Genomic DNA, 24127 nt, shown 5'->3' with positions numbered 1-24127 from the left:
TATGCAAATACCATGACCATTTCAAGGACATAAAATTTAACTATCAGTCTTGATCTATAATACTTCATTTGTGATTTTCAGGTTGAACTTATGCTTTTATTACAGCCATTCAATGAGCATTAAACAGCTCACTAGTTTTAATACAAAAAGAAACTACAAATACAATTTAATTTATAAAATGATCAATTGAAAATTACACACCTACCAATCAGTATCTGCATAAACAGAAGTTGCATGTTAACACAAAATTAATCTATTTAGATAAATTCAACTTTAGAAAAAATAAATTTAGATAAAATAACAGTTTTATTTGCTGTTTACAAAATATATTCTAAATGTGCTCAAGTTTGTAAGAATTGATTCACTGGTTAATAACTATAACAGTTGCATTACTTGTTTCAGTAAAAAACATTATGAAAGAAAACTTTGACTCTTTCTCCAAACTACTATATTTTAGGTAATTTTGAAACTAAATCAATCATCGTCTAGAACATGCCCTGCTCTACCACTCAATATGATCATGGCTGATTTATGCTGGCCTTAATTTCTCTTCCGTGTCTGTTTCCACCAACTCTTCACTTCCCAATTATTCAAAATATATCATAAAGATATAGGAGCAGAATTAGGCCATTTGGCCCATTAAGTCTGCGCTGCCATTTCATCGTGGCTGATCCATTGCTCTCTCAGCCACAATTTCTTGCCTTCGCCCAGTATCCTTTCATGACCTGACTAATCAAGAATCAATCAACCTCTGCCTTAAATACACCAAATAATTTGGTGTCCACAACTGCCTGCAGGAATGAATTCCACAGATTCTACCTCCTCTTTAAAATGTCCGGAGTTTCACCAACATCAGAGTATGAATTCTTACGCATTTCACTTTTAAATCATCAACCCATCATCCTTTCCAGTTTTTCAAGTCTATTAATATAGCTTACACCTAAATTATATGAACAGTGTGAAAAATTAAACCAGTTTAACTTTGGTTTTAAATACAGACACATATTCAAAATATGTATAAATAGGACAAACAAAGACATGGAAGCCAAAACAAAGAAGCTGGCTATTCACTGCATTGGAAGACTCACCTCCAATAGTCATATAACTCTGTGATCGGCTGATTGGTTTCCTTGGCTTGCTCAGGGCCATCAGCACAGCAGTTTTAGGCGAGTCCAAAAATTCATCAGCGGAATCTCCTGTGGAGTAAGTTCTTGGTCTGATACGAGCTTCCTTAAAATTATCTGACCTAATGGCTGTTTCCTTCAAGAGTACTGTGCGGCCAAGTGTCATGCTTCTTTCCCTGACAGCCCTTTGTTCATCTGAAACATCAATATTTGAGGAGGGAGACAGCTGGAGGTCTGTCTGTATAGCAGACTCTATAGTCTCCAGGCGATTATACTGCAGAGATTTGGAGTCCTCTGTGGAAATACATACATCTACCATGTCAGTTGAGCTGTGGGTAGTTGGGAGGAAGACCTGTAAAGAATCACTCATGGAGCTCAAAGGTGTTCCGGATGAATGAGATGAAGTGGAAGAATTTGAGTCTGAGCCAAAACGCTGGGAATGATTATTTGTCACTGAAAAAACAAAATGGCACTACAATTTAGGATTAGGAATAGTCATCTGGAAGACTCAAGGTCATATATAGCATAAGGATGAATCTGAAGAACAAAAATTTTAATGACTTTTCTTCAAAGCTTCTTCACAATGCTAGCAACACATTTAACCATCTACATGATCAGTCAGTTCACAACAAAAGCCTATAAATTCAATGAAGGTAAATGTACGGCTTGTCGGGAATCTGTTTGAAGGACCAATTATACCTCAGATAAATACTTTGTGGAGATTTGTGATATATATGATTATATGATATATGTACAATGTCTGAAATACATCTTATGGAAATGTTTGTTTGATGATGAACTTCAATAAAAAAATAAATTACAAAAAAACAAACAAAATGAATAAAACAAAGGAATCCTCAAAAAAAAGAAAATGAAGGCAAATGTATAGAAGAGGATCATGCAAGTGGGGGGGGGGAGGAGAATGATACATATAAATAGAGAGCTTTTCATCATACGATTGATTTGATACTTGTAAGTGATGCAAAAGGCTGCAGAGCTTTTCTACCAGCTCTTGTTGCTACAGTATTTGTGTGATGGGTTCCCAATTCTGGCTTCATGGTGAAACAAGTGTAATTAAGTAGCCACAGACTGTGATGCCTTTCTATGAAAGGAAATTTAAGTGAACCACTTCACAACTTCAATTCAGACAGCTGATATCCAAACAGCTGCTTTATCTTGACACAAAGGCACTATGTGACTGAGCAAGGCATTAAGAAATCCTAGCAAAATTAAAGTCAACGAGGATAAGAATGCTTCGCTGTTTAGTCAAACGTATTATAATTCTTTTTCAGTCATCTCAGACACAGGATATAATTGCAGTGTCAGGCCAGTGATTTAGACTCAACGAATTTCAATTGCTTCATCACTCCTGTTCATCATCATAAAGCTAGAAGTGGGAACCAGTATCTCAAATAAAGCAACTGAAAGGGCTGTGGGAAATGGAAACAACATGTTAAGCACAGAAGGAATTCCATGCATCAGGCAATATTTATGGAAGGATCAAATGTACTTCATCTGGGCACCAGGAACCTGTTGGATGGAGAGGTGTAACGACCACCCAACTCCAGTTAATTCCCAGTGACAGAGAGAAAAAGCAAGTTTACCCATGGTCTTCCTAATGACTGACGACATCGGAACAAATTAAGTAGGTGATCCAGGTCCTTCCAGTCCCAGGTGGGAAAGGAAATAGACTCTGAGAAAAATCTAATTCCTTAAAGAAATTAAATTCTTTTCAAATTATGGAAAAAGGTCTAACATTTTGGAGTAGAGAAATTTAATTAGATGCCGATAAGTTACAGTGCAAAACTAGTAACAATTTTTCCTTTAATACTTTATTCCGGGGAGAAAATATCTCAAAATCTTACTCCATATGGTGAAGAAATGTAGTGAAACAAAAAAAAGAGCCTAGTTCTACACATGAGAAAGTTGGACGGTAATGCTTATTCTGCATGGTACTTACATTTGGTCATCCAGCTGTATTCTGCCAGCATTTCCTTGTATGCAGGATATCTGCCAACCTCCTGATTGAAGACATGAAATGAATCAATCATTTCACCAACTGTACTTAGAAGAGAGCTTAATCTGAGAAGCTGCTAAATAATAGATTCCCTGAAGCACTCTTCACAGGTGAAAAGCTAAATAGGGCACATTACATGACAACAGCACATACTGACGTATTAGAATTACCAACAACCTATTATTCCGGAATTTTTAATTGTACAGAACATCCAAGATAATTCTTGCTGTCATTACAGTCACTTTGTAGGATTTATTAATGATTTGGTTTTAAATGTACGGGATATAATAAAGAAGCAGGAGCACGTTCCAAAGATTGTAGCTTATATTGATACAAAATACTTTAAATAGCAGGAAGATCCAGTCTGATATGGATGAGCAGAGAGGTGGCAGATGGAATTTAATCCAGAGAAAATGTGAGATAGTAATGGAGATGCAGCAAGCCAAAGGAATACAATTTAATAGGAGGTTGTTGAGAGTATGTGAATGCAGATATCAAGTCAGGTTAATACGAGATATTCAGGATGATTTCCTTTATTGATCAATCAATAAAGGTGTGAAGTATGTGAACAGGCAAGTCATGCTGGAACTGCATCCACTGTCCAGACCACCTGGGCCAAATTTTGGCAGATGGGATGCTCACTGAGCATCCCAGTTGACGTGGATGAGCTGGCCAAAGGGTATAAATCCATACTGTAAGACTTTATTATGAGTCTTGATATGAGTTTTGCATATATTTTTTGTCACATTACAGAAAAAAAAACCTCTCTCAGGACCAGGGATCTAAATAACCCTTCTAGATGAGGCCAAGTTCATGTGCATACCTTCCAACCTTGAATACAGCATTCTGTGCTCCCAACGTGGCCTCCTTTATATCAGTGAGACCAAGCACAGTTGAGGCATCCGAATTGGAGTGTACTCGTGCTCTACAGTCAATGACCATTCTGACCATTTCAAATTCCCTTCCCATTCCAACAATGATGTGTCTATTCTCAGCTTTCCTCACAAACCAGGGTGATGTCCAATACAAACTAGAGGAACAACACCTCACACTCCACCTGGGTAATCTATTATTCAATACTGTAAGCTCTGAATTTTCCAGTTTCAGGTAGCTCTTACCCCTGTATTTCTACAACCCCAACTCTTCCCTTCAGCCACCCATCTGATTTGATCAATTGTCATCCCATTGTGTCCCCTTTTCCTACCTTCTCATTAGCCCCCATTAGACACCCATTTTCATTCTCCTCTCCCTCCTCATTTTACCCAACAGATAAACACCCACACATTTTACCCTTCAGATTACCACCCCCAAACCCGTCCATCTGGTTTCTCTTGCTTTTCATCTCTCCCCAAATGACTTATCATTATCACCTTTCTTATTTATCAGATTCCACTATTGGTACCATTTATGTACCTGATGATCACCTGTCTACCTGTCTCCACCTTCCCCTTTTATCCCCTGTTTTCACCTCACTTTGTCTCCTAGCTCTGCCCTCATCATTATCTGGCTTTTTTTTCTCATTATTGTTCACCTCCCCTCTTAATCTACCAATCACCTACCGGCCTGTCTCAACACTTCCCTCTTCTCTTTATATCAGTTAACTCCAATCAGTCCTAATGTAAGGTTTCGACCCAAAATGTCGAAAATTCTATCCACTACCTTCCCCCTCCGATGCTGCTTAACCCACTGAGTTCCTCCAGCTGATTCTTTTTGTGGTATAGCCGCACATTACATGATTTTTGAGATACTTCAAGCAAATATTCTTCTTCCTCCTCCCTTCTCAGTACTGAAAAAGGGTCTCGGCCTACAATTGTTTATTCATTTCCGTTGATGTTGCCTGACCTGCTGATTTCCTTCAGCATTTTGTGTGTGTTATTCTGGATTTCCAGCATCTGCAGACATTCTCATGTTTATAATATTCAGATTCTTTAGGACAGATAGTAAACCCATAACTCCCAACTACTACTTCCTATTCCAAACAGGGAAGTGAGTGGGCCAGGAGCAGAAAATATGTCTCAAAAAATTAAATTGCAAAATGCAACTTAAATGTACGATGTGATATTTGTTTCAGTATTAACAGCAACAGACCTCATGGTATTCCTAGGTGCTGTTATTGGGAGATGCATCATTTTTCAGCATTAGATCAGATACTCACAGCACCTGGGAACTTGATTTAGATTTAATGTGATTTTTGAAAAACATAGCAGCAAAATGAAGACAGGGGCAAATGGATCAAGCAGATGAGAATTCTGTTTTAAAAGAGAACAGGTGTGGTCTCAACTCCTGTAATCTCCTGTGAACTCCTGTAAGGCTTTCTCACTCCTGTAATCATCAACCACCCACCCATTCCCTTCTGCATTAATCCCATCTCACTTAATCACCCAGTTTTCCTTGGAAAAGCTATCTTCTGCCCTTACATCTTCAGCCATATAGAAACATAGAAAACCTACAGCACAATACAGGCCCTTCGGCCCACAAAGTTGTGCCAAACTTGTCCCTACCTTAGAAATTACTAGGCTTACCTATAGCACTCTATTTTTCTAAGCCCCATGCACCTATCTAAAAGACTCTTAAAAGACCCTATCATATCCGCCTCCACCACCATTGCCAGCAGCCCATTCCACCACTCGCCACTCTGAATAAAAAACTTACTCTTGACATCTCCTCTGTACCTACTCCCCAGCACCATAAACCTATGTCCTCTTGTGGCAACCATTTCAGCCCTGGGAAAAAGCCTCTGACTATGCACACGATCATTGCCTTTTGCTGATTCTTCAAGAATGGTGACTCTTCATGAATCTGAGTAAATTTAATCAAGCATTCCTAATCTGAAGTATAACTTTCATTTTCTATGGTGATCAAGAAAAACAATATGCAAACATACAAATTTCACAGTAACATTTAGGATTTCATCATTTATAATTAAATTTTCTAAATTATAATATTCCAGCTATAAACTATGATGCTGTTAGTGGTTACTGATTATAGGTTATTAACATTACTAGAGAATCTGACTGACCCAGAACCAGTATATTTTCACTCCACTATATTGATATTTGTACATTATAAAAACTAAATTAAAACATGCAAAGCAAAGATATGAACTGTTTCAATATTGGTAAAAACAATACACTGTCAAGCTCTGCATGTGACGCAATGCAGTTTTCATGATTTGAGTAGAGTTTAAGAGGCTGTACAGATTCTGGTTTTGAGTGAAACTGATAGCCATAAGAATCTCCAAGAATATTAACCACAATCCTCCTACTTCTATCTTTAATAATGGTAAGGGAATAATCTACTCTCAGCAGATCACAACTGAGTATGTTAACAAGCTATTTGTGTTTTACAAATATCCCAGTGGGTAAGAGAAGAAAAGACCTTTATCGACAATATACAGTAGAATTTGTTATGCAGAATGAGAATGTTTCCTCCAGATGAGGGTCACTCCAGCCAACCAAGATTGCCTAGCCAGTAAAACTGCTGACCCAATAGACAATAGGTGCAGGAGTAGGCCATTCGGCCCTTCGAGCCAGCACTGCCATTCACTGTGATCATGACTGATCATACACAATCAGTACCCCATTCCTGCCCTCTCCCCATATCCCTTGACCCCGCTATCTAACTCTCTCTTGAATGCATCCAGAGACTTGGCCTCCACTGCGTTCTGGGGCAGAGCATTCCACATATCCACCACTCTCTGGGTAAAAAAGTTTTTCCGCATCTCTGTTCTAAATGGCCTACCCCTTATTCTCAAATTCTTAAGCTGAGCCATGCCAGATCAAATCCATCCATCTAAAACCCCATCAATTTTCCCCAGATATCCATCCCAGACATGGGACAATAGGGACCTTTACAGCATCAGCAATCACTGACCAGGGTTCAAATGCTTGTAAGGAGTTTCTACTTTCTCCTCTCGACTGCACAGGGCTCCTCCAGCTGCTCTGACTTCCTCCCTCATTCCAAAGACGTGTAGTTAGAGTTAGTGAGTTGTAGGCATGCTAAGTTGGCACCAGAAGCATGGAGACAATTGCAGGCTGTCCAATATAATTCTCATTGATTTGATTTGACACAACAATACATTTTACTCTATGTCTCAATGTACATGTGACAAAAAAAGCTAATCTTTATTTTCATCTTCTCCACCTATGTATGATACTTATGACAGATAGCACCCATGGAAATTAATAAACAGTTGACAACTCAGGCTGAGAACCTTCATCAGAGCTGGAAAGGAAGGTGTGAAGACATCAGAGTAAAAAGGGAAGGGGGAGGAGGATAGCTAGAAGGTGAAACTAGGTGGGTAGGAAAGATTAAAGATGGGAGAGGAAGGAATCTGATAGGAGAGGAGAGTGGACCTTAGGAGAAAGGAAAGGTGAATGCTGGTGAGAAGAGTTAAGAGGCCAGATTGGGGAGTAAAAGAAAAGGGGAGTGAGAAGGATTTTTAACCATAAAGAGAAATCGATATTCATGCCATCAAGTTGGAGGCTACCCAGATTGAATATAAGGTGTTGCTCCTTGACCCTGAGGGTGGCCTTATCTTCCCCCTTCCTTTCCAGTTCTAAAGAAGGGATTTGGCCTGAAATCCTGTGTGATTATTTACTTCTATGGATGCCGCCTGACTTGCTGAGTTCTTCCAGCACCGTGTGTGTGTGAGTGTCTGTGTGTGTTGCTTTGGATTTCCAGCATCGGCAGAATTTCTTGTATTTATGATACAGTACTTATAATCTCTGATCACTATCAGCCTTGCTCCCCGACATTGAGGACATCTTCAAAAGCTGACGCTTCAAAAAGCAGCATTCATTATTCAGGAGCCCCAGCAGGTTCCCCTCTTACTAATACCATCAGAAAGGAGGTACACAAGCCTGAAGACATTTTAGGAATAGCTTCTTCCCCTCCACCATCAGATTTCTGAATGGACAATGAATCAGAATCAGGTTTAATATCACTGTCATATGTTGTGAAATTTGTTGTAATGTGGCAGCAGTACATAATAACAACTCTAAATTACAGTAAGATATATAATATATACATAAAATTACTGCAAAAAGAAAGAAAAAAGGTAGTGTACATGGGTTCATTGTTCATTCAGAAATCTGATGGCAGAGGGGAAGAAGCTGTTCCTGAAACATTTAGTTTATCATCTTCCTGTACTTCCTCTTGATGGTGGCAATGACAAGAGAGCATGCGGTCGGTGAATGGGATCCTTAACTTACCAACCCCTCAACTCTACCTCACTATTTTATCTCTTTTTGTACTACTTACTTCATTTTATTCTGATTCCGACCTCAAGTTTTCCCCCAACCTCTCTGATCACAATTGTTTTGATTATAACCTCTAAGCTCTGGCTATGTGATCATCTCCAAATATGATTTCCAACTACTTATCATATGTGCTCTAATCTTAATCCTCCCTACCATAATCACCATTTTGATGACTGCTCCCTTGTTATGAGCTTAGCATCCTCTGACCTGGCCAGCAACCGAGAATCCTTAGTCCCTCCTCCATTGGTTCTCCTCTCCCTCAACTGGTGATTTCTCCCCTGAAATGATATTCCCTTCCTCCCCCAACCACAAGCTTAACAATAATCTTCTCCTAAGTAAAAGATCTTCATCCATCACTATTATACCTCCCTCAGATTTCTTTTACTTTACTATATCCCTCTCTTGTCTCTGTTGGCTATCCAATTTGTCAGTAGTTTGTTCACCAAGTGCCAGACGGATAATTTAAAAGAAATTAAAAAGCATCCTGTTGTTAAGTTTCACAAGACATTCAAAAAAACCCATACTTCCTTGTTCCCTGTCCAGAAGTCTTCATTCCCTCTCTATCCAACTTCCTGTGAATGTGAGGGCCAACATTATCATTCCATTTGGAAGAAATTCAATACAGACTTTCAACAGCTTCCAGACTTTTTGTATTTAATTTACCATCTGTTATTCTCACTGAAACATCATCAGATGAAAGTACTATCAATTGCTCTGTTTTCAAGGGTATAATTACCTTCAGCAATACAGTAACAGCAAAATGATATAGCTGTTCTGATTCGTGAAAGAATGTATTCATTTGGTTATTTGGAGTATAATGTCAAGGCATTCACAGTGCAATATATATAACAATTATCATTTCAGTACAAATCATGCCCTTAAACAGATTATCAATACCTTTTTAAAAAACAGCTAATTATCAACTTGTGTACAAACAAATCAGTTTAATGTCTCATTATCCGCTAAATACTGGCACTTAGCCAATGTGCTTGCCATTTGCCAGATTCCAATAATTTTATGAGGATGGATTATTTCTCATGTCAGTCTACTTACAATATAATTTTAAAACAGTAACAGTGAATCCAAGATGAAGATTAGATGGTAAGATCCAATTTTACCTGAAGATATTATAGTGAAAGATTTTACTTACCTTTATTGTTAACATAATGTGTGTGTAACTCTTCAGGATCTCTACTGCTTTGCTATGGGTGATTTTCTCAAAGCTTATTCCATTGGCTGCTAGGATTTGGTCTCCAACTTTGATGCCATTCTGCTCGGCTAGTCCACCGGGATCAATTCTGCCATTAAATAATTATATGGGTTTCAGTGAAACAAACACAAGGAATTAGAACAACTCTGACAACACACACAAGATGCTGGTGGAACACAGCAGGCCAGGCAGCATCTATAGGAGAAGTGCTGTCGATGTTTCAGGCTGAGACCCTTCGTCAGGACTAACTGAAAGGAGAGATAGTAAAAGATTTGGAAGTAGTGGGGGGAGGGGCAAATGCAAAATGATAGGAGAAGACCGGAGGGGGTGGGATGAAGCTAAGAGCTGGAAAGGTGATTGGTGAAAGTGATAGAGAGCTGGAGAAGGGAAAGGATCATGGGACGGGAGGCCTCGGGAGAAAGAAAGGCCGGGGGTGGTGGTGGGGGGGGGGGGGGGAAGCACCATAGGGAGATGGAGCACAGGCAGAGTGATGGGCAGAGAGAGAGAAAAAAAACAACTACATATATCAGGGATGGGGCAAGAAGGGGAGGAGGAGCATTAACGGAAGTTAGAGAAGTCAATGTTCATGCCATCAAGTTGGAAGCTACCCAGCCGATATATAAGGTGTGTTCCTCCAACCTGAGTTTGGATTCATTTTGACAGTAGAGGAGGCCATGGATAGACATAACAGAATGGGAATGGGACGTGGAATTAAAATGTGTGGCCACTGGGAGATCCTGCTTTCTCTGGCAGACAGAGCGCAAGTGTTTAGCGAAACGGTCTCCCAGTTTGCGTCGGGTCTCACCAATAAATAAAAGGCCACACCAGGAGAACTGGATGCAGTGTACCACACCAGCCTATATAAAAGGCCACACCGGGAGCACCGGACACAGATGGCATGAACATCGACTTCTCTAATTTCTGTTAATGCCCCTCCTCCCCTTCTTGCCCCATCCCTGACATATGTAGTTGTTTTTTTTTTCTCTCTCTCTCTCTGCCCGTCACTCTGCCTGTTCTCCATTTCCCTCTGGTGCTTCCCCACCCCCCCACCCTCTTTCTCCTGAGGCCTCCCATCCTAAGATCCTTTCCCTTCTCCAGCTCTGTATCACTTTCGCCAAACATCTTTCCAGCTCTTAGCTTCATCCCACCCCCTCCGGTCTTCTCCTATCATTTCGCATTTCCCCCTCCCCCCACTACTTCCAAATCTTTTACTATCTCTCCTTTCAGTTAGTCCTGACGAAGGGTCTCGGCCCAAAACGTTGACAGCATCTCCTTATAGATGCTGCCTGGCCTGCTGTGTTCCACCAGAATTTTGTGTGTGTTGTTTGAACTTCCAGCATCTGCAGATTTCCTCGTGTTTGCTCTTTAGAAGAACAACTCTGATGCTAGTTTTGTTTTCCAAACTCCTGATGAGGAAGGTCGGCTGTATGAAATCTCTGTCAGAAAAGCAGTAGTACCATCAAGTAATGAAGGGTAGAGTAAAATGTCAGGATTGTGACAGTGATCCTTTAATTGTTTCCACATACAGGGGACATCAGGTGTGGACCAACAACTTTAGCTCTGTATTCCATGATCTATCTTCCTCGCACTTCTCTGTAGATCATCACCTTGTTGCAGTGGAGTGGCTTGTGAGTTCCCGAGTTCCAGAGGGAGATACTGTCTAAAACTTAGCTCCTGGTAGGTTCACCCATAACACTAAGATTAAGGGGCAGGTTTCAGACAAAGAACGATTCAACCAAGACCTCAACAGTGGAGCTGGCAGAAGATGACGATAATCACAATGGCAGTGAAAGAGGAAGGCTGCAGCAATAAAGGAACCCCAGTTGTCTTGCATGCCATGCCTGACCCCGATCTATCAAGGGTCATGTCTGTGCATCAGACTCCCCGCATTAAACAAAGTCACACACAGGCGTTCTCCATTAGGGTACTACCCTTGGAAGAACATCGTACTCATCTTGAGTGATTACACTACTACTACAGGCAGTCCCCGAGTTACAAACATCCGACTTATGGACAACTCGTACTTACGAACGGAGGGGGAGAACGCCGTCCACTATTTTAAGTCGGATCACGACGCTGTCCGCTATTTTAAGTCGTTGCCGTTACACTGTGTTGAGTGTGAAACTTTGTATTTGGCTTAAATATTTCTTAGCAAGATTCACCCTGATCCCCCTTTTCCAGTCAGCACCGCCTGTACTTGTCCCATTTAACCTCCCTCAGTGAGAGTGGACTTTAGGACCCAGAGCAACCCGCTGCCCGTGGTTGCTGCTGTATTTTTTTTATTAAGTGCAATCGTGAACAATAGCCAGATCAGAAATGCTGATCAAGTCAACTAGTTCCTAAAGAGAACTCTGGTAGGCCATTCAGATGGTTTATTGCTGCTCAGTAATAGAACATAAAATCCACAGTTTTCTGTTCCATTGAAGGAAAACGATCGCAACTGAAAATAAAGTGGAAATAATAAAGCGATTGGAAAGAGCTGAAATGCCATCAGTCATTGGAAAAGCGTTAGGCTACAGTCGGTCAATGATTGGAACAACTTTAAAGGATACAGGTAAAGGATAAAGTGAGAATAATAGAGCATGTGAAAGGCCTTGCGCCAATGAAAGCTACAATTATTACTAAGCAATGCAGTGGTTTAATTATTGAAATACATATGTTTCTTAAGTGTTTTATATGCATAGCAAGGTAAAATATATATTATATACTAAGACAAACGTTTGACTAAATGACGCTAAATAATACCGGATGTACCTGTTCCAACTTACGTACAAATCTGACTTAAAGACGGACTTAGGAACGGAACTCGGTCGTAACTGTACTAATCTTCTTACTTGTTCAGCTCTTGCATAAATGACTCCTTGGCCAAGCTACTGAAAAGCCACCTGGTTCTCATGTAACACGTTCTATTAAGAAGTTAATATCCAAGGAAAGGAATAGACTAAAATTGATGCTAAATAAAATTATGTGCTTTTGTTAAAAATTTATGCTTTAAAAGTGCAAACATCTCTTGACATTTTAAAAGTCATAACGAAGAAAAAATATACAGGACAGGGTTGAAACTGGCAACAAACATAGAGTGAGAACAACTCCCACTTGATTTGTTTCCCAATGAGTACAAATGAAATGAATTTTTATAGCCCACTTTGCACTATGGCTCAGGGCCAACTGAATCCCAATAGTATCTGCAGAACATTGAAGCTGAAAGGATTTTGTTATAAATATGGTGATAAAATCTGCCTAGAAGCATAAAGTAACACCTTTTTTTTGACAAGCAAACTTCACTGTAAACAGTATGCACAAAACTAGACACAAATCTCTCTTCTTTTGAACAGCCAAGCGAATAATCATATTTATATCATCCACTCCAAACAAGAATTTCATGTGCATCTCTTAAATTATAATTTTAACATGACTAGTAACAAAAAAAAAAATCAGGTATTTTAGGTAACATGAATGAAAATGATTCTATTCAAAATACAACTGCCTGTGTCTCAGTGTGAATACTGTCTGAAAACAGTATATTTTTAAAAAGATGCATTTATTCAACACCTTTCATGGCCATGGTATTTTTCAAAAGGACATTATTCTAAAGGATTTTAAGTCTGATTAAATGTATTTAAAGTATTTTTTGAGCAATTCAACATTTTATGTTTTTTTTAAATTCCATATGGTTAAGTTCTTATTAACTTAAGGACAGATTGGTGCTTCTGGCCCTTCGAACTGCGCCACCCAGCAACCCCTGAATTCAACATTCTGGAATACGAAGTTAACTTTTCCTAGTTATCACTATTCATATGATATTAATTTTTTAAACAAGTGTTTAAGACACAAAAGGCCATTCGACCCATAGAAGCTGTCAAAGTATTTCCAATAGTTCCATTCCCCAATTATTTCTCTGTAATCTCTACTCTCTCATCCCTAATTTTGCTGCCACCTACCTGTGCTGCAGGTAATGTACAGTAATCAGCTAATCAACAAACTGGCACAACTTTGGAACACGAGGAGACTCCAGTCAGTATCTGGGGCAGGGGTTTCCAATCTCTTTTAATGCCTTGGACCTCTACCATTAACCGAGGGGTCCATGGACTCCAGGTTGTTGAACCCCTGATGTAGGGGGAAACCCAGGTATTCACGGGAAGAGTGTGCAGGTTCTTCGCAAGGTTGGGATAGAATTCCAGACACTTGAGCTTTGAGGCACCAGAATTATCTGTTGTAATCACTGTGTGTCAACAGAATTTTTTGGTAGTTTAAAAAAAACAGATTGTAACCTTGTCAACCTAGTATTTATCAGTATTTTGCTTGATGTTATTCAACCAAAAGAAAGGGATCAGGTTTTTTAAAAAAACATAAATACCCAGCAAAATTAGTATGGCAATTAGAAGCTGTACCTTACCTGGATACATATATTCCCAAGCCAAATTCCTTTCCACCTCTAATATTAAAACCAAGGCACTCATCATCTGAACTGGTGTAAAGATGGATAATCCTTCTGGCTCCGTCCTCAGATACAGTGTCTGAAGAACTTTGACTTTTCTCTGCTATTATCCTCCTTGTTGCTGTATCAACCCTAATGGTTTAAAGCACAAAAGGATTTCTCAATGAACAATTGACAACACCTTATGAGCAGTACATGAAATGAACCTACTTGTGGTAATAAGCATCATAACTCTAACAGAAATCACTTGGAAATTACAAAGGAACACACCTTCCTGTCTAAGCATTTCTTGATAACAATTATCTGCCATACCAGCTGCTTTCCTATCGTATGCCAGCGATATTCTCAAAAGCTTTACCCAATGTCTTCACACATCCTATTTCAAGCATCGTGCCTTATTGCCTCAAATCAGTCTTTAGCACGCAGTTTTTACTGTTATAAAAAATTCAGAATCATGTTTAATTTCACTGAGATATGTTGTGAAATTCATTGTTTTTTTCCCCCAGGGTGTTGGAATGCAGCATGCAGCTGCAAAGGGATCATCAAATATTCCTGTTTGCAACTACTACAGCTGAAATCCACAGTTGAGGCATGGGTATTTCAGCAAGTAACATTGTTTTATGATGTTTAAAAAAAAATCTATCGTTCCTCAAAATCAGCTAGACTGCAGATTCAGATCACAAGTGCAGTTTCCCTTTATGAGAAAGGAAACACAGAAAGGAGGTTGGTCTGCAAGTTAGATCAAAATACAGGGTCCCGAGGCCCCATTCTCTACCATCCTTCTGACAAATGTACAGTCTCTGGAAAATAAAACTGAAGAGCTCAGAGCAGGATTGCAGTACCACAGAGATGTCAGGGACTGCTGTGTAACTAAATGAACACTTGCAATTCAGAGATTGTGCTACTGTTTCTAGAAGATGTATACATGTGACATAACAAAGTTGATACGGACAATCAAGCAACATTTATAAATAACCCGAAAACCAGCTTTGCTACTTTTAGACTCTCCTCCTTCAGTCATCACAGGTTTTAAAAAAGCCCTGTTCCATATGGTTAAGTCCTTATTAAAGTCACCCACACCCACACCCATTCTGGGCTATATTCCTTCCAGTGAATGACCCAACTTGGTCAACCAGCTAACAAGCTGCAATTTTTAAGTGTTTGTGCAGCTCTCAAGAACATCTGTGATGGTTCAATTTATTTATGTGATTTTTAAAAGCTGAATTGTTTCCCTCACAGGACAGAAATTTCGAATAAGTTTGGCTCTATTTTAACTTAGTGTTTTTTGGCAGAAATTTAAATGTTCCCAGTTTTTACTACTTTGGTTTCATTTCTATGCCAACAAAAAATGTTCAGAAAGAATCAGACTTCAGAATTAAAACATCAAAAGAGTATCAGTGAGCCATAAACACAAGAATTTCTGCAGATACTAGAAATCCATTTCAACACACACAAAATTCTGGAAGAACTCAGCAAGTCAGGCAGCATCTATGGAAATGAACAAACAGTCAACCTTTCAGGCTGAGACCTTTCCTAAGGTTTGAGAAGGAAGGGGAAGGCATCAGAATAATAAGGTGGGGGGTGGAGGGGGAGAAGGACTATATAGAATGTGATAGGTGAAGCCAGGTGGGTGGGAAAGGTAAAGGGCTGGAGAAGAAGGAATCTGACCGGAGAGGAGAATAGAGCATGGGAGAAAGGGAAGGAGGTGGGAACCCAGGGGAGATGATACGCAGGTGAGAAGAGGTAAAAGGCAAGAGTGGGGAATAGAAGAGTGGAGGGGAAGGGACAATTTTTTTTTTTACTGGGTGGGGAATTGATATCCATGCCATCGGGCTGGAGGCTACTCAGATGGAATATAGGTGTTGGTCCTCCACTCCAAGAGTGGTCTCACCTTGCCAAAAGAGAGGACCATGAACCAACATGTCAGAATGGAAATGGTTATCAGTGGATGGAGTGGAGGTGCTCAACAAAGTGGTCCCCCAATTTAGGATCGGTCTCTTCCATGTACAGGAGGCCATATGGGGAGAACCAGTCACAACAAAATACCCCAACAGATATGCAGGTGAAGTGTTGCCTAACCTGGAAGAACTGTTTGGGGCCCTGAATGGAGAAGAGGGAGGAGGTGAATGGACAGCACAATGAAAAGATCCAGAGCTGGCAGAGAACCAGAGTGGATTGTACAAGGGGAGGAGGGCTGAAGATGGGAGAATCATCAGTGCAGGTAGGGAATTCTAGCCAAAGAAGTGGGCTTGGAGACAGAGGATATGTAAGAAGGGCTCAACATCACAGTGGGTGCAGAACACAGAGGTGCGGGTGAAGGAGGACAAAGGCAAGCCCTTTGCTGAGGATAGAACATGCCCCAGAGAGGGTAAGGTCAGAGGGAATGATGAACAAGGATTAGAGCTAGGATGAGAGAGGAAGTAGAGAGTTGGTGGCACTAGAGGAGAGGGGATGCTTAGAGTGTTCAGTGAATGTGGGGTGGAAAGTAAATGGAGATTCCAAGGACCCAAGAGTTTTCGGTGGAGTATCAGTAAGATAATTTCATCTTTTACACTCAAGGGTTAAGAACTGAAGTATTAGTTCTTGCAAAGTTTGTTGTATTATGGCAAAAGTGCTATTAATGCAAATGCTCAGCTTGGTTTAAAAAAATAATTAGCATATATAAATTGAATTTAATTACAGAATTACGCAAGGAAGCAGAATATTGGGTATACATATTTAAGTTAATTGTTTCATTTGCATTTGATTCTAAAAGGATGAAAATTTGTTGCTTATGGACTTCAAATAAAATCATTAATCCAGGTATAAACAAAAATGTCAACCTCTTTCCAAAATTATTTTACAGTTAATAGGTTGTGATGAAAACATACCAACCTGGCATCAAGTAATTTATGGACTGAATTACTGGCATGTGGTTTCAAAATGATATATTACATGATATTAACTCATGCAAATAATCTTAATATTAATCACTAGAAAATTAATTCTTCTTACATAATTGAATATTCATGATGATATCACTTCTATGGCAATGTAATTCTGAAAATAATTTTCTTATTCAATGATCTCCAACTTTTTCAGATAAAGGGGTTAAGTCTAATTTTCTGTTCCAATCAAACCTTCGAGCAGCCAATTAATGTTCCAAAACTGGTCAATTTTTACTTTTGGTCATAAAATTAATATAAATTTCTCTCTCTGTTATCTTCTGCACCCTATGCAGAAGTCTACGTTGAAATTGGGAAGTCATCATAAAGAAATTGCAGACAGTGAGATTGGCCAAATTCTGCAGATACGTTTGTAACCAAACTGACCCGCATTTCTCACGTAAAATCCTATGTGAAGACTTTATTTGCGTGGAGTAACTTTTAAAACATTAGCAATGGAAATACACTAAACAATTGGTTCTATCTTGAGGGAAAATAATAAACCCAGAGGAAAGAATCAACTGAGAAGTGATAAAGCACACAAGATTCCCCTCTTTGCCAATGAAAGGATGCACCCATTTGCTCATTTCTTATAACTTCCTAATTGATTCTCTTTCTCTAATTTTCTCCCCTTCTATTCCTTGCTGAACAGATCGACTGCATGGCAGACATCCCTCCAGCTTCTGCTTAAAATGATAATCATTGATAAGCACTGATATCTTATGGATAGGGGAATCAAGGGATATGGGGACAAGGCAGGAACAAGGTATTGATAGTAATTGATCAGCCATGATCTCAAAATGGCGGTGCAGGCTCGAAGGGCCGAATGGTCTACTTCTGCAACTATTGTCTATTGTCTATCAGCTTTGGTAGCTATTCAACAAAATTCAACAGTGCTATCTCCATGTGACAGTCAGTGGATAACATCCACTCGGTTGCTGTCTCCATGCTGGTTGCATGTTCTCTCTGTGAATTTCTGTCAGGTAATTCAGATTCCTGAAGGGACAGAGGCAGCGAGGCTGAGTTGAGTGCCCAGAGAAAGCCAATTAGTTCAGCTCAGAGCAAAGATTTTCAACATGCACACCATTTTTCATTTAGTGTTCAATGAGCCTAGACCCAGTAATAATGAAGGACAAGCAATGTATATTTCCATGTCAGAATGGTGGACAGCTTGAAGAAGAATCTGCAGCACACAATGGTCAGATTGCAGTTTTGCTCTTCTGAACCTGCTACCTTGCCCTTCCTGGAGGGAGGGGGGTCACAGGATTGGAGGTGGTGTCTGAGTAGATGGAACAACAAAACGCAGTGCATTTTGTAAATGGTAGACACTAAAGCAACTGTATGCCAAAGCAGCATGCTCAGAGTGACTGGTGGTTACCAATCGTGTTGGAATGCCGGCAAGTTGTTCCAAACTAATATGTTAGGTGATAGGTTAAGAGAGTAGAAAAGGGGGACGAGAAGTGACTTGTATAAGATGTTACGAGGCATAGACGTGTGAACAGCTGGAGACTTTTTCCCAGGGTGGAAATGGCTAATACAAAAGGGCATAGTTTTAAGGTGTTTGGAGAAAAGTATAGGGGGTGTCAGAGACATTTAAAAAAAAACAGAGAGTGATAGGTGAGTGGAACGTGGTGTCAGGGTGGTGGTAGAGGGAAACACATCAGAAACATTTAAGAGATTCTTAGACACAACAATGATACAAAATGGAGGGCTATGTTGGAGCAGAGGGTTAGATTGATCTTGGAGTAGGTTAAATGGTTGGCACAAGATTGTGGGCTGAAGGGCCTGAACTGCTTTGTTTTTAAGAATCTTGAGAACTGCAGGTACTGCACAAAATGAGACACAATGAGTCTGTAAAGGGTAGAGAGTTTCCCATCTTCTGGAACGTGGCAAGAATCGGAATTATCTGACAGAAATTAACATGGTCGCAGAGAGAACATGCAACCAGCACGGAGACGGTAGCCCAAGGTAGGATGAAACCCAGATTTCTGGAACTGTGAGGCGGCAGCATTAACTATTGCACCACCATGCCACAGTTTAAGGTAGAAGCCAGAGGGAAAAGGTGTCCACCAGCAGTCAGTCCCATTCCTAAAGAGCACAAGGGGAAACTTGGGAGTCTGAGCTTATCTCTGCAATATGTGCCCTTTCACCTTGGCTGTGTCCCAAAATCCACAAAATGCTGGTTAAGTTCAGCAGGTCAAGCAGTACCTGTGGAGGGAAATGGGTAGCTGACATTTCGGGTCAAAATGAAGGATCCCAAATGATCATCTCTCTCTATAGATACTGTCTTACCCACAGAGTTCTTCTAATATTTAACAGTAGGTGTTGCTCCAGATTACAGCATCTGCATTCTCCTGTGATTGTGTGGTAAGCCATGTATATAGGTTGTAACTGGGTTATCTGTCTGGACATGCCTGGACATGCCCCTCTGCTGACTGCTCCTGTGGCTCCTCCCACAGACCCCTGGATAAAGGTGATTGTGTCACTGCTCCTCCCGCAGTCATCCAGCATGGAAGTGGATCCATTTTACTGTTAATAAAAGCCTTTCAGTATTTACTCTACTTTCAGTCTTTTGGAGTAATTGATAGTGCATCAGATTGCTAATTGAGAAGCCTGTCTTCCAGCTATATAGGGTATCCTATTTTAATCTCAATTGGAGTTCCACTTCTTGACTGGCAGTGTTTTGTATGGCATGGGGGCTCTGACAAGAAGCTCAGGAACTCAGGAAGGAGCATTCCTGCTCCTCCAGGACCTCTCATCCCCCTTCGGCTGCAAGGTTTTCCCAAAGCCTGGGAAACCTGACTGGCCATAGCAAAACTTGCAAATGAGATGCATCCGGTCCACTAACACTTTAAAAATGACAATCTGACTCCCAGAAGCAGACTGGCTGTGCATTTTTGCCTTACTTTTGGAAAATCCCATAAAGTTACTTAGTTTGTAACTCCCAACACGTTAAATTTCTGTTAACTTAACCACACCTTCCACTCATTGTCACCAATATTAAACTTGCCTCCACATATGCTTTTCCCTTTGATACGTGAGAGGTTCAGAACAACTTTATAATAAGACCATAAGATATGGGAGCAAACTTAGGCCATTTGGCCCACTGGGTTTTCTCTGCCATTTGATTGCGGCTGATCTATTTTTATAGAGATACAACGCAGAATAGGCCCTTTCGGCCCTTAAAGCTGTGCCACTCAGCGATCCCCTGATTTAATCCCAGCCGAATCAAAGGACAATGTATAATGACCAATTAACCTACCAACCAGTACATCTTTGAACAGTGGGAGGAAACCGGAGCATCTAGAACAACCCACACTGTCACAGGGAGAACATACAAACTCCTTACAGGCAGTAGCAGGAATTGAACCCAGGTCACTGGTACTGTAAAGCATTATGCTAACCACTACGCTACCGTACCACCTCTTAACTCCACTCTCCTGCTTTTTTCTCAAATCCTTTGATACCGTTACTAAACTATCAAGCTCCACTTTAAGTATACTAAGTTACTTGGCCTCCAAAGTTGTTTGGTGATTTCCATATATTCGCTACCCTCTGGCTAAAGAAATTCCTCCTTATCTCGGTTCTAAAGGGAGATCCTTCTGGTCTGAGGCTGTGTCCTCTGGTCCTAGACTCTCCCACTAATGGAAACATCCTCTCCATGTCCAGTCAATATAGGCCTTTCAATATTCGGTAAGTTTCAGTGAGGTCCCCCCTCATTCTTCTATACTGCAGCAAGTACAGGCACAGAGTCATCAATGCTCCTCACTTGTTAACCCATTGATTCTTGAGATCACTCTTGGAAACCTTAAGAATGTCATGAAAACTTTCATCAAATCTCAAATGTCTGCAGAGCTCTTTCATTCATTCTTCACCACCATGCATGAAAAACTACTTTGAATATACTGAAAGCGTGATGCAATTTATGCTTTTCTGTTAAATAGACAACATTGAATGGATTTACACACAGAAACTCTGGTTGCACCTGTCAGAGTTGGTGTTAATAACATATTCAGAAGTAGGTTAAATTTGCGCTTCAGATGGTCACTAAATGAAAAGATCTAACAAAATTATAGCATTCCAAAACACTAACTCATTTCCTCTCTCCATGGATGCTGCTGACCTGCAGAGCATTTCCAAACATCTCACACAAAATGCTGGTGGAACACAGCAGGCCAGGCATCTATAGGGAGAAGCACTCGACGTTTCAGGCCGAGACCCTTCATCAGGACCCAACACCTTCTGTTTTCCACTCAGAATCCCAGCTTCTGCAGTATTTAGCTTTCGGCAGAGAGAATCCTTCTGATTAGGTTATCAGAATCAGGTTATGTTGCGAAACCTGGTGTTTTGTGTCAACAATACGTGAAAAACGACCGTAGATTACAATAAGCAATATAAAGCAGATAAATAAGTCATGCAAAAAGCGATCATAGTGAATACAATGAATAGTGTTCATGGATTGTTCCGAAATCTGATGGCAGAGGGGAAGAAGCTGTTCCTAAACTGTTGAGTGTGTATTGTCAGGCTCCTGTTCCTCACCCCCGATGGTAGTAATAAGAAGAGGAAATATCATTTGGAAATGAAATAAAAGGAAGAAATGGATTCCTCTGCATTTTGAAAGGATGTTGATCCACAGAAATGAGATACCATATCAAATATGATGCTAAACTGCTCAGAGCCTTTCCAAGTCACTCCTGGTGCACGACATTCCTTCCATTCATAACTTCCAGAACAAACCACTGCAGAATATAATTTCATGTTTGATCTCTTGATGAATATTGCATTACAACCATGATGTTTAAACCCAGGATTTCTGACAATTTAATAACATAAATCCCCTGCGCAATCTAGAATTTCCAGTAAAGTTACTTAAAGCTTTTACTCAAAAACTTGCCTATGTCAATTCAAAAGCAAAACAAATTGCACTGTTTCCAGTTGTTAAAATATACTGCTGACTTACCACGTGGTAAGTTCTTTGGAATATTTGATTCCTGGCACTTTTCCCAAGCGTCTGACTACCAAACGTAAGCGGTGACTGCCAGTGAGTACAGTGACAGCACTTCCCATAGTGATGCTCTCGAAGCTGATCCCGTTAACCTCCATAATTTTATCACCTAAGCAGAGGCCACTATGATCTAAGCAGAAGAACAAAGCAGAAATGAATCGTAAACACAAAATACTCCGCAGATGCTGGGGTCAAAGCAACACGCTGGAGGAATTCAGCAAGTCGGGCAGCATCCGTGGAAATGAATAGTCAATGTTTCAGGCTGAGACCATTCGTCAGGACTGAAGAGGGAGGGGGCAGGAGCCCTATAAAGGAGGTGGAGGGAGGGTGGGAAGGAGAAGGCTGGTAGGTGCCAGGTGAAAAGCCAGTAAGAGGAAAGATCAAGGGGTGGGGGAGGGGAAGCAGGGAGGGGATAGGCAGGAAAGGTGAAGAAGAAATGTAAGGGGAAAGCACCATGGGTAGTAGAAAGAGGCAGAACCATGAGGAAGGTGATAGGCAGCTGGAGGAGAAGGCAGAGTGAAACTGGGATTGGGGAAGGGAGGGTGAGGGAATTACTGGAAGTTGGAGAATTCAATGTTCATGCCAAGGGGCTGGAGACTACCCAGACGGTATATGAGGTGTTGCTCCTCCAACCTGAGTTTGGCCTCATCATGGCAGTAGAGGAGGCCATGTATGGACATATCCGAATGGGAATGTGAAGCAGAGTTCAAGTGGGTGGCAACCGGGAGATCTCCATCTCTGGAGACAGACTGTCCACTGACATCTTCTATAAACCCACTGACTCTCATAACTAACACAACTATATCTCTTTCCACCATGCCACATGCAGAAACGCTAATCCCTATTCCCAGTTCCTCCGTCTCCGCCGCATCTGCTCCCAGGATGAGGCTTTCTGTTCCAGGACATCTCAAATGTCCTCTTTCTTTAAGAATCATGGTTTCCCTTCTGCCATCATCAATGATTCCCTCACCCGCATCTCCTCCATTTCCCACACTTTGGCCCTCACCCCATCCTCCCGTCACCACAACAGAGATCGAGTTCCCCTTGTCCTCACCTACCACTCCACCAGCCTCCAGATCCAGCATATTATCCTCCGCAACTTCTGCCACCTTCAACAGGACTCCACCACTAAACACATCTTTCCCTCTTTACCCGCCTCCGCTTTCCGCAGGGATCATCCCCTCCGCAACTCCCTGGTCTCCCACCTGGCACTTATCCTTGTAAGCATAAGAGCTACACCTCCTCTCTTACCACCATTAAGCACCCCAAACAGTCCTTCCAGGTGAGGCAACACTTCACTTGTGAGTGTGTTGGGGTAATCTATTGTATCCAGTGCTCCCGGTGCGGCCTCCTCTATATCGGTGAGACCCGACACAGATTGGGGGACTGCTTCGTTAAGCACCTCCGCTCTGTCTGTCACAACAGACAGGGTCTCCCAGTTGCCACCCACTTCAACTCTGCTTCACATTCCCATTCGGATATGTCCATACATGGCCTCCTTTACTGCCATGATGAGGCCAAACTCAGGTTGGAGCAGCAACATCTCATATAGCATCTGGGTAGTCTCCAGCCCCTTGGTATGAACATTGAATTCTCCAACTTCCATTAATTCTCTCTCCCTCCCTTCCTCCATCCCAGTCTCAATCTGCCTCCTCCTCCAGCTGCCTATCACCTCCTTCATGGTTCCGCCTCCTTCCATTACCTATAGTGCTTTCCCCTTACATTCCTTATTCACCTTTCCTGCCCATACCCTCCCTGCTTCCCTTCCCCCACCCCTTGATCTTTCCTCTTACTGGTTTTTCACTTGGCACCCACCAACCTTCTCCTTCCCATCCTCCCCCCACCTTCTTTAAAGGGCCCCTGCCCCCTCCCTCTTCAAGCAGAAATGAATGTCTTGTAGCTCTACATTTATATTAGATTGTTCCCCCTTAGTAATAGGTTCACTCCTTAATATGCAAGCCTGGTATCTTTATTTTCAGTTTCAAGGGGACAAGGCAGGAGATCGGGCTGAGCAGGAAAATGGATCAGCTGTGATGAAATGGTGGAGTAAACTCAATGGGCCAAATGGCCCAATTCTGCTCCGTGTATCGTATGGTCTTATTTAGAGATACAGCACGGAACAGGCCCCTCTGGCCCTATGAGCCCCAC

General features: G+C 41.1%; 1 protein-coding gene across 2 annotated transcripts in view; it reads right to left on the bottom strand.

The window, feature by feature from the left end:
- pdzd7a (PDZ domain containing 7a) overlaps positions 1-24127 on the bottom strand; it is a 104620-nt gene that overhangs the window by 67419 nt on the left and 13074 nt on the right. For both annotated transcript variants that reach the window (XM_059947018.1, XM_059947019.1), the window contains exons 4-8: positions 21935-22109; positions 14009-14182; positions 9553-9700; positions 3085-3145; positions 1089-1577 (exon numbers count right to left, since the gene is read on the bottom strand). In XM_059947018.1, the coding sequence (XP_059803001.1) occupies positions 1089-1577; positions 3085-3145; positions 9553-9700; positions 14009-14182; positions 21935-22109 (1047 nt within the window). The remainder of the gene's footprint in view (positions 1-1088; positions 1578-3084; positions 3146-9552; positions 9701-14008; positions 14183-21934; positions 22110-24127) is intronic.

The sequence above is a fragment of the Hypanus sabinus genome, chromosome 22 (assembly GCF_030144855.1).
Source record: "Hypanus sabinus isolate sHypSab1 chromosome 22, sHypSab1.hap1, whole genome shotgun sequence".
Classification (NCBI taxonomy): domain Eukaryota; kingdom Metazoa; phylum Chordata; class Chondrichthyes; order Myliobatiformes; family Dasyatidae; genus Hypanus; species Hypanus sabinus.
Note: the sequence above shows the minus strand (reverse complement) of the source record. Positions and strands in the feature narration are given on the sequence as shown.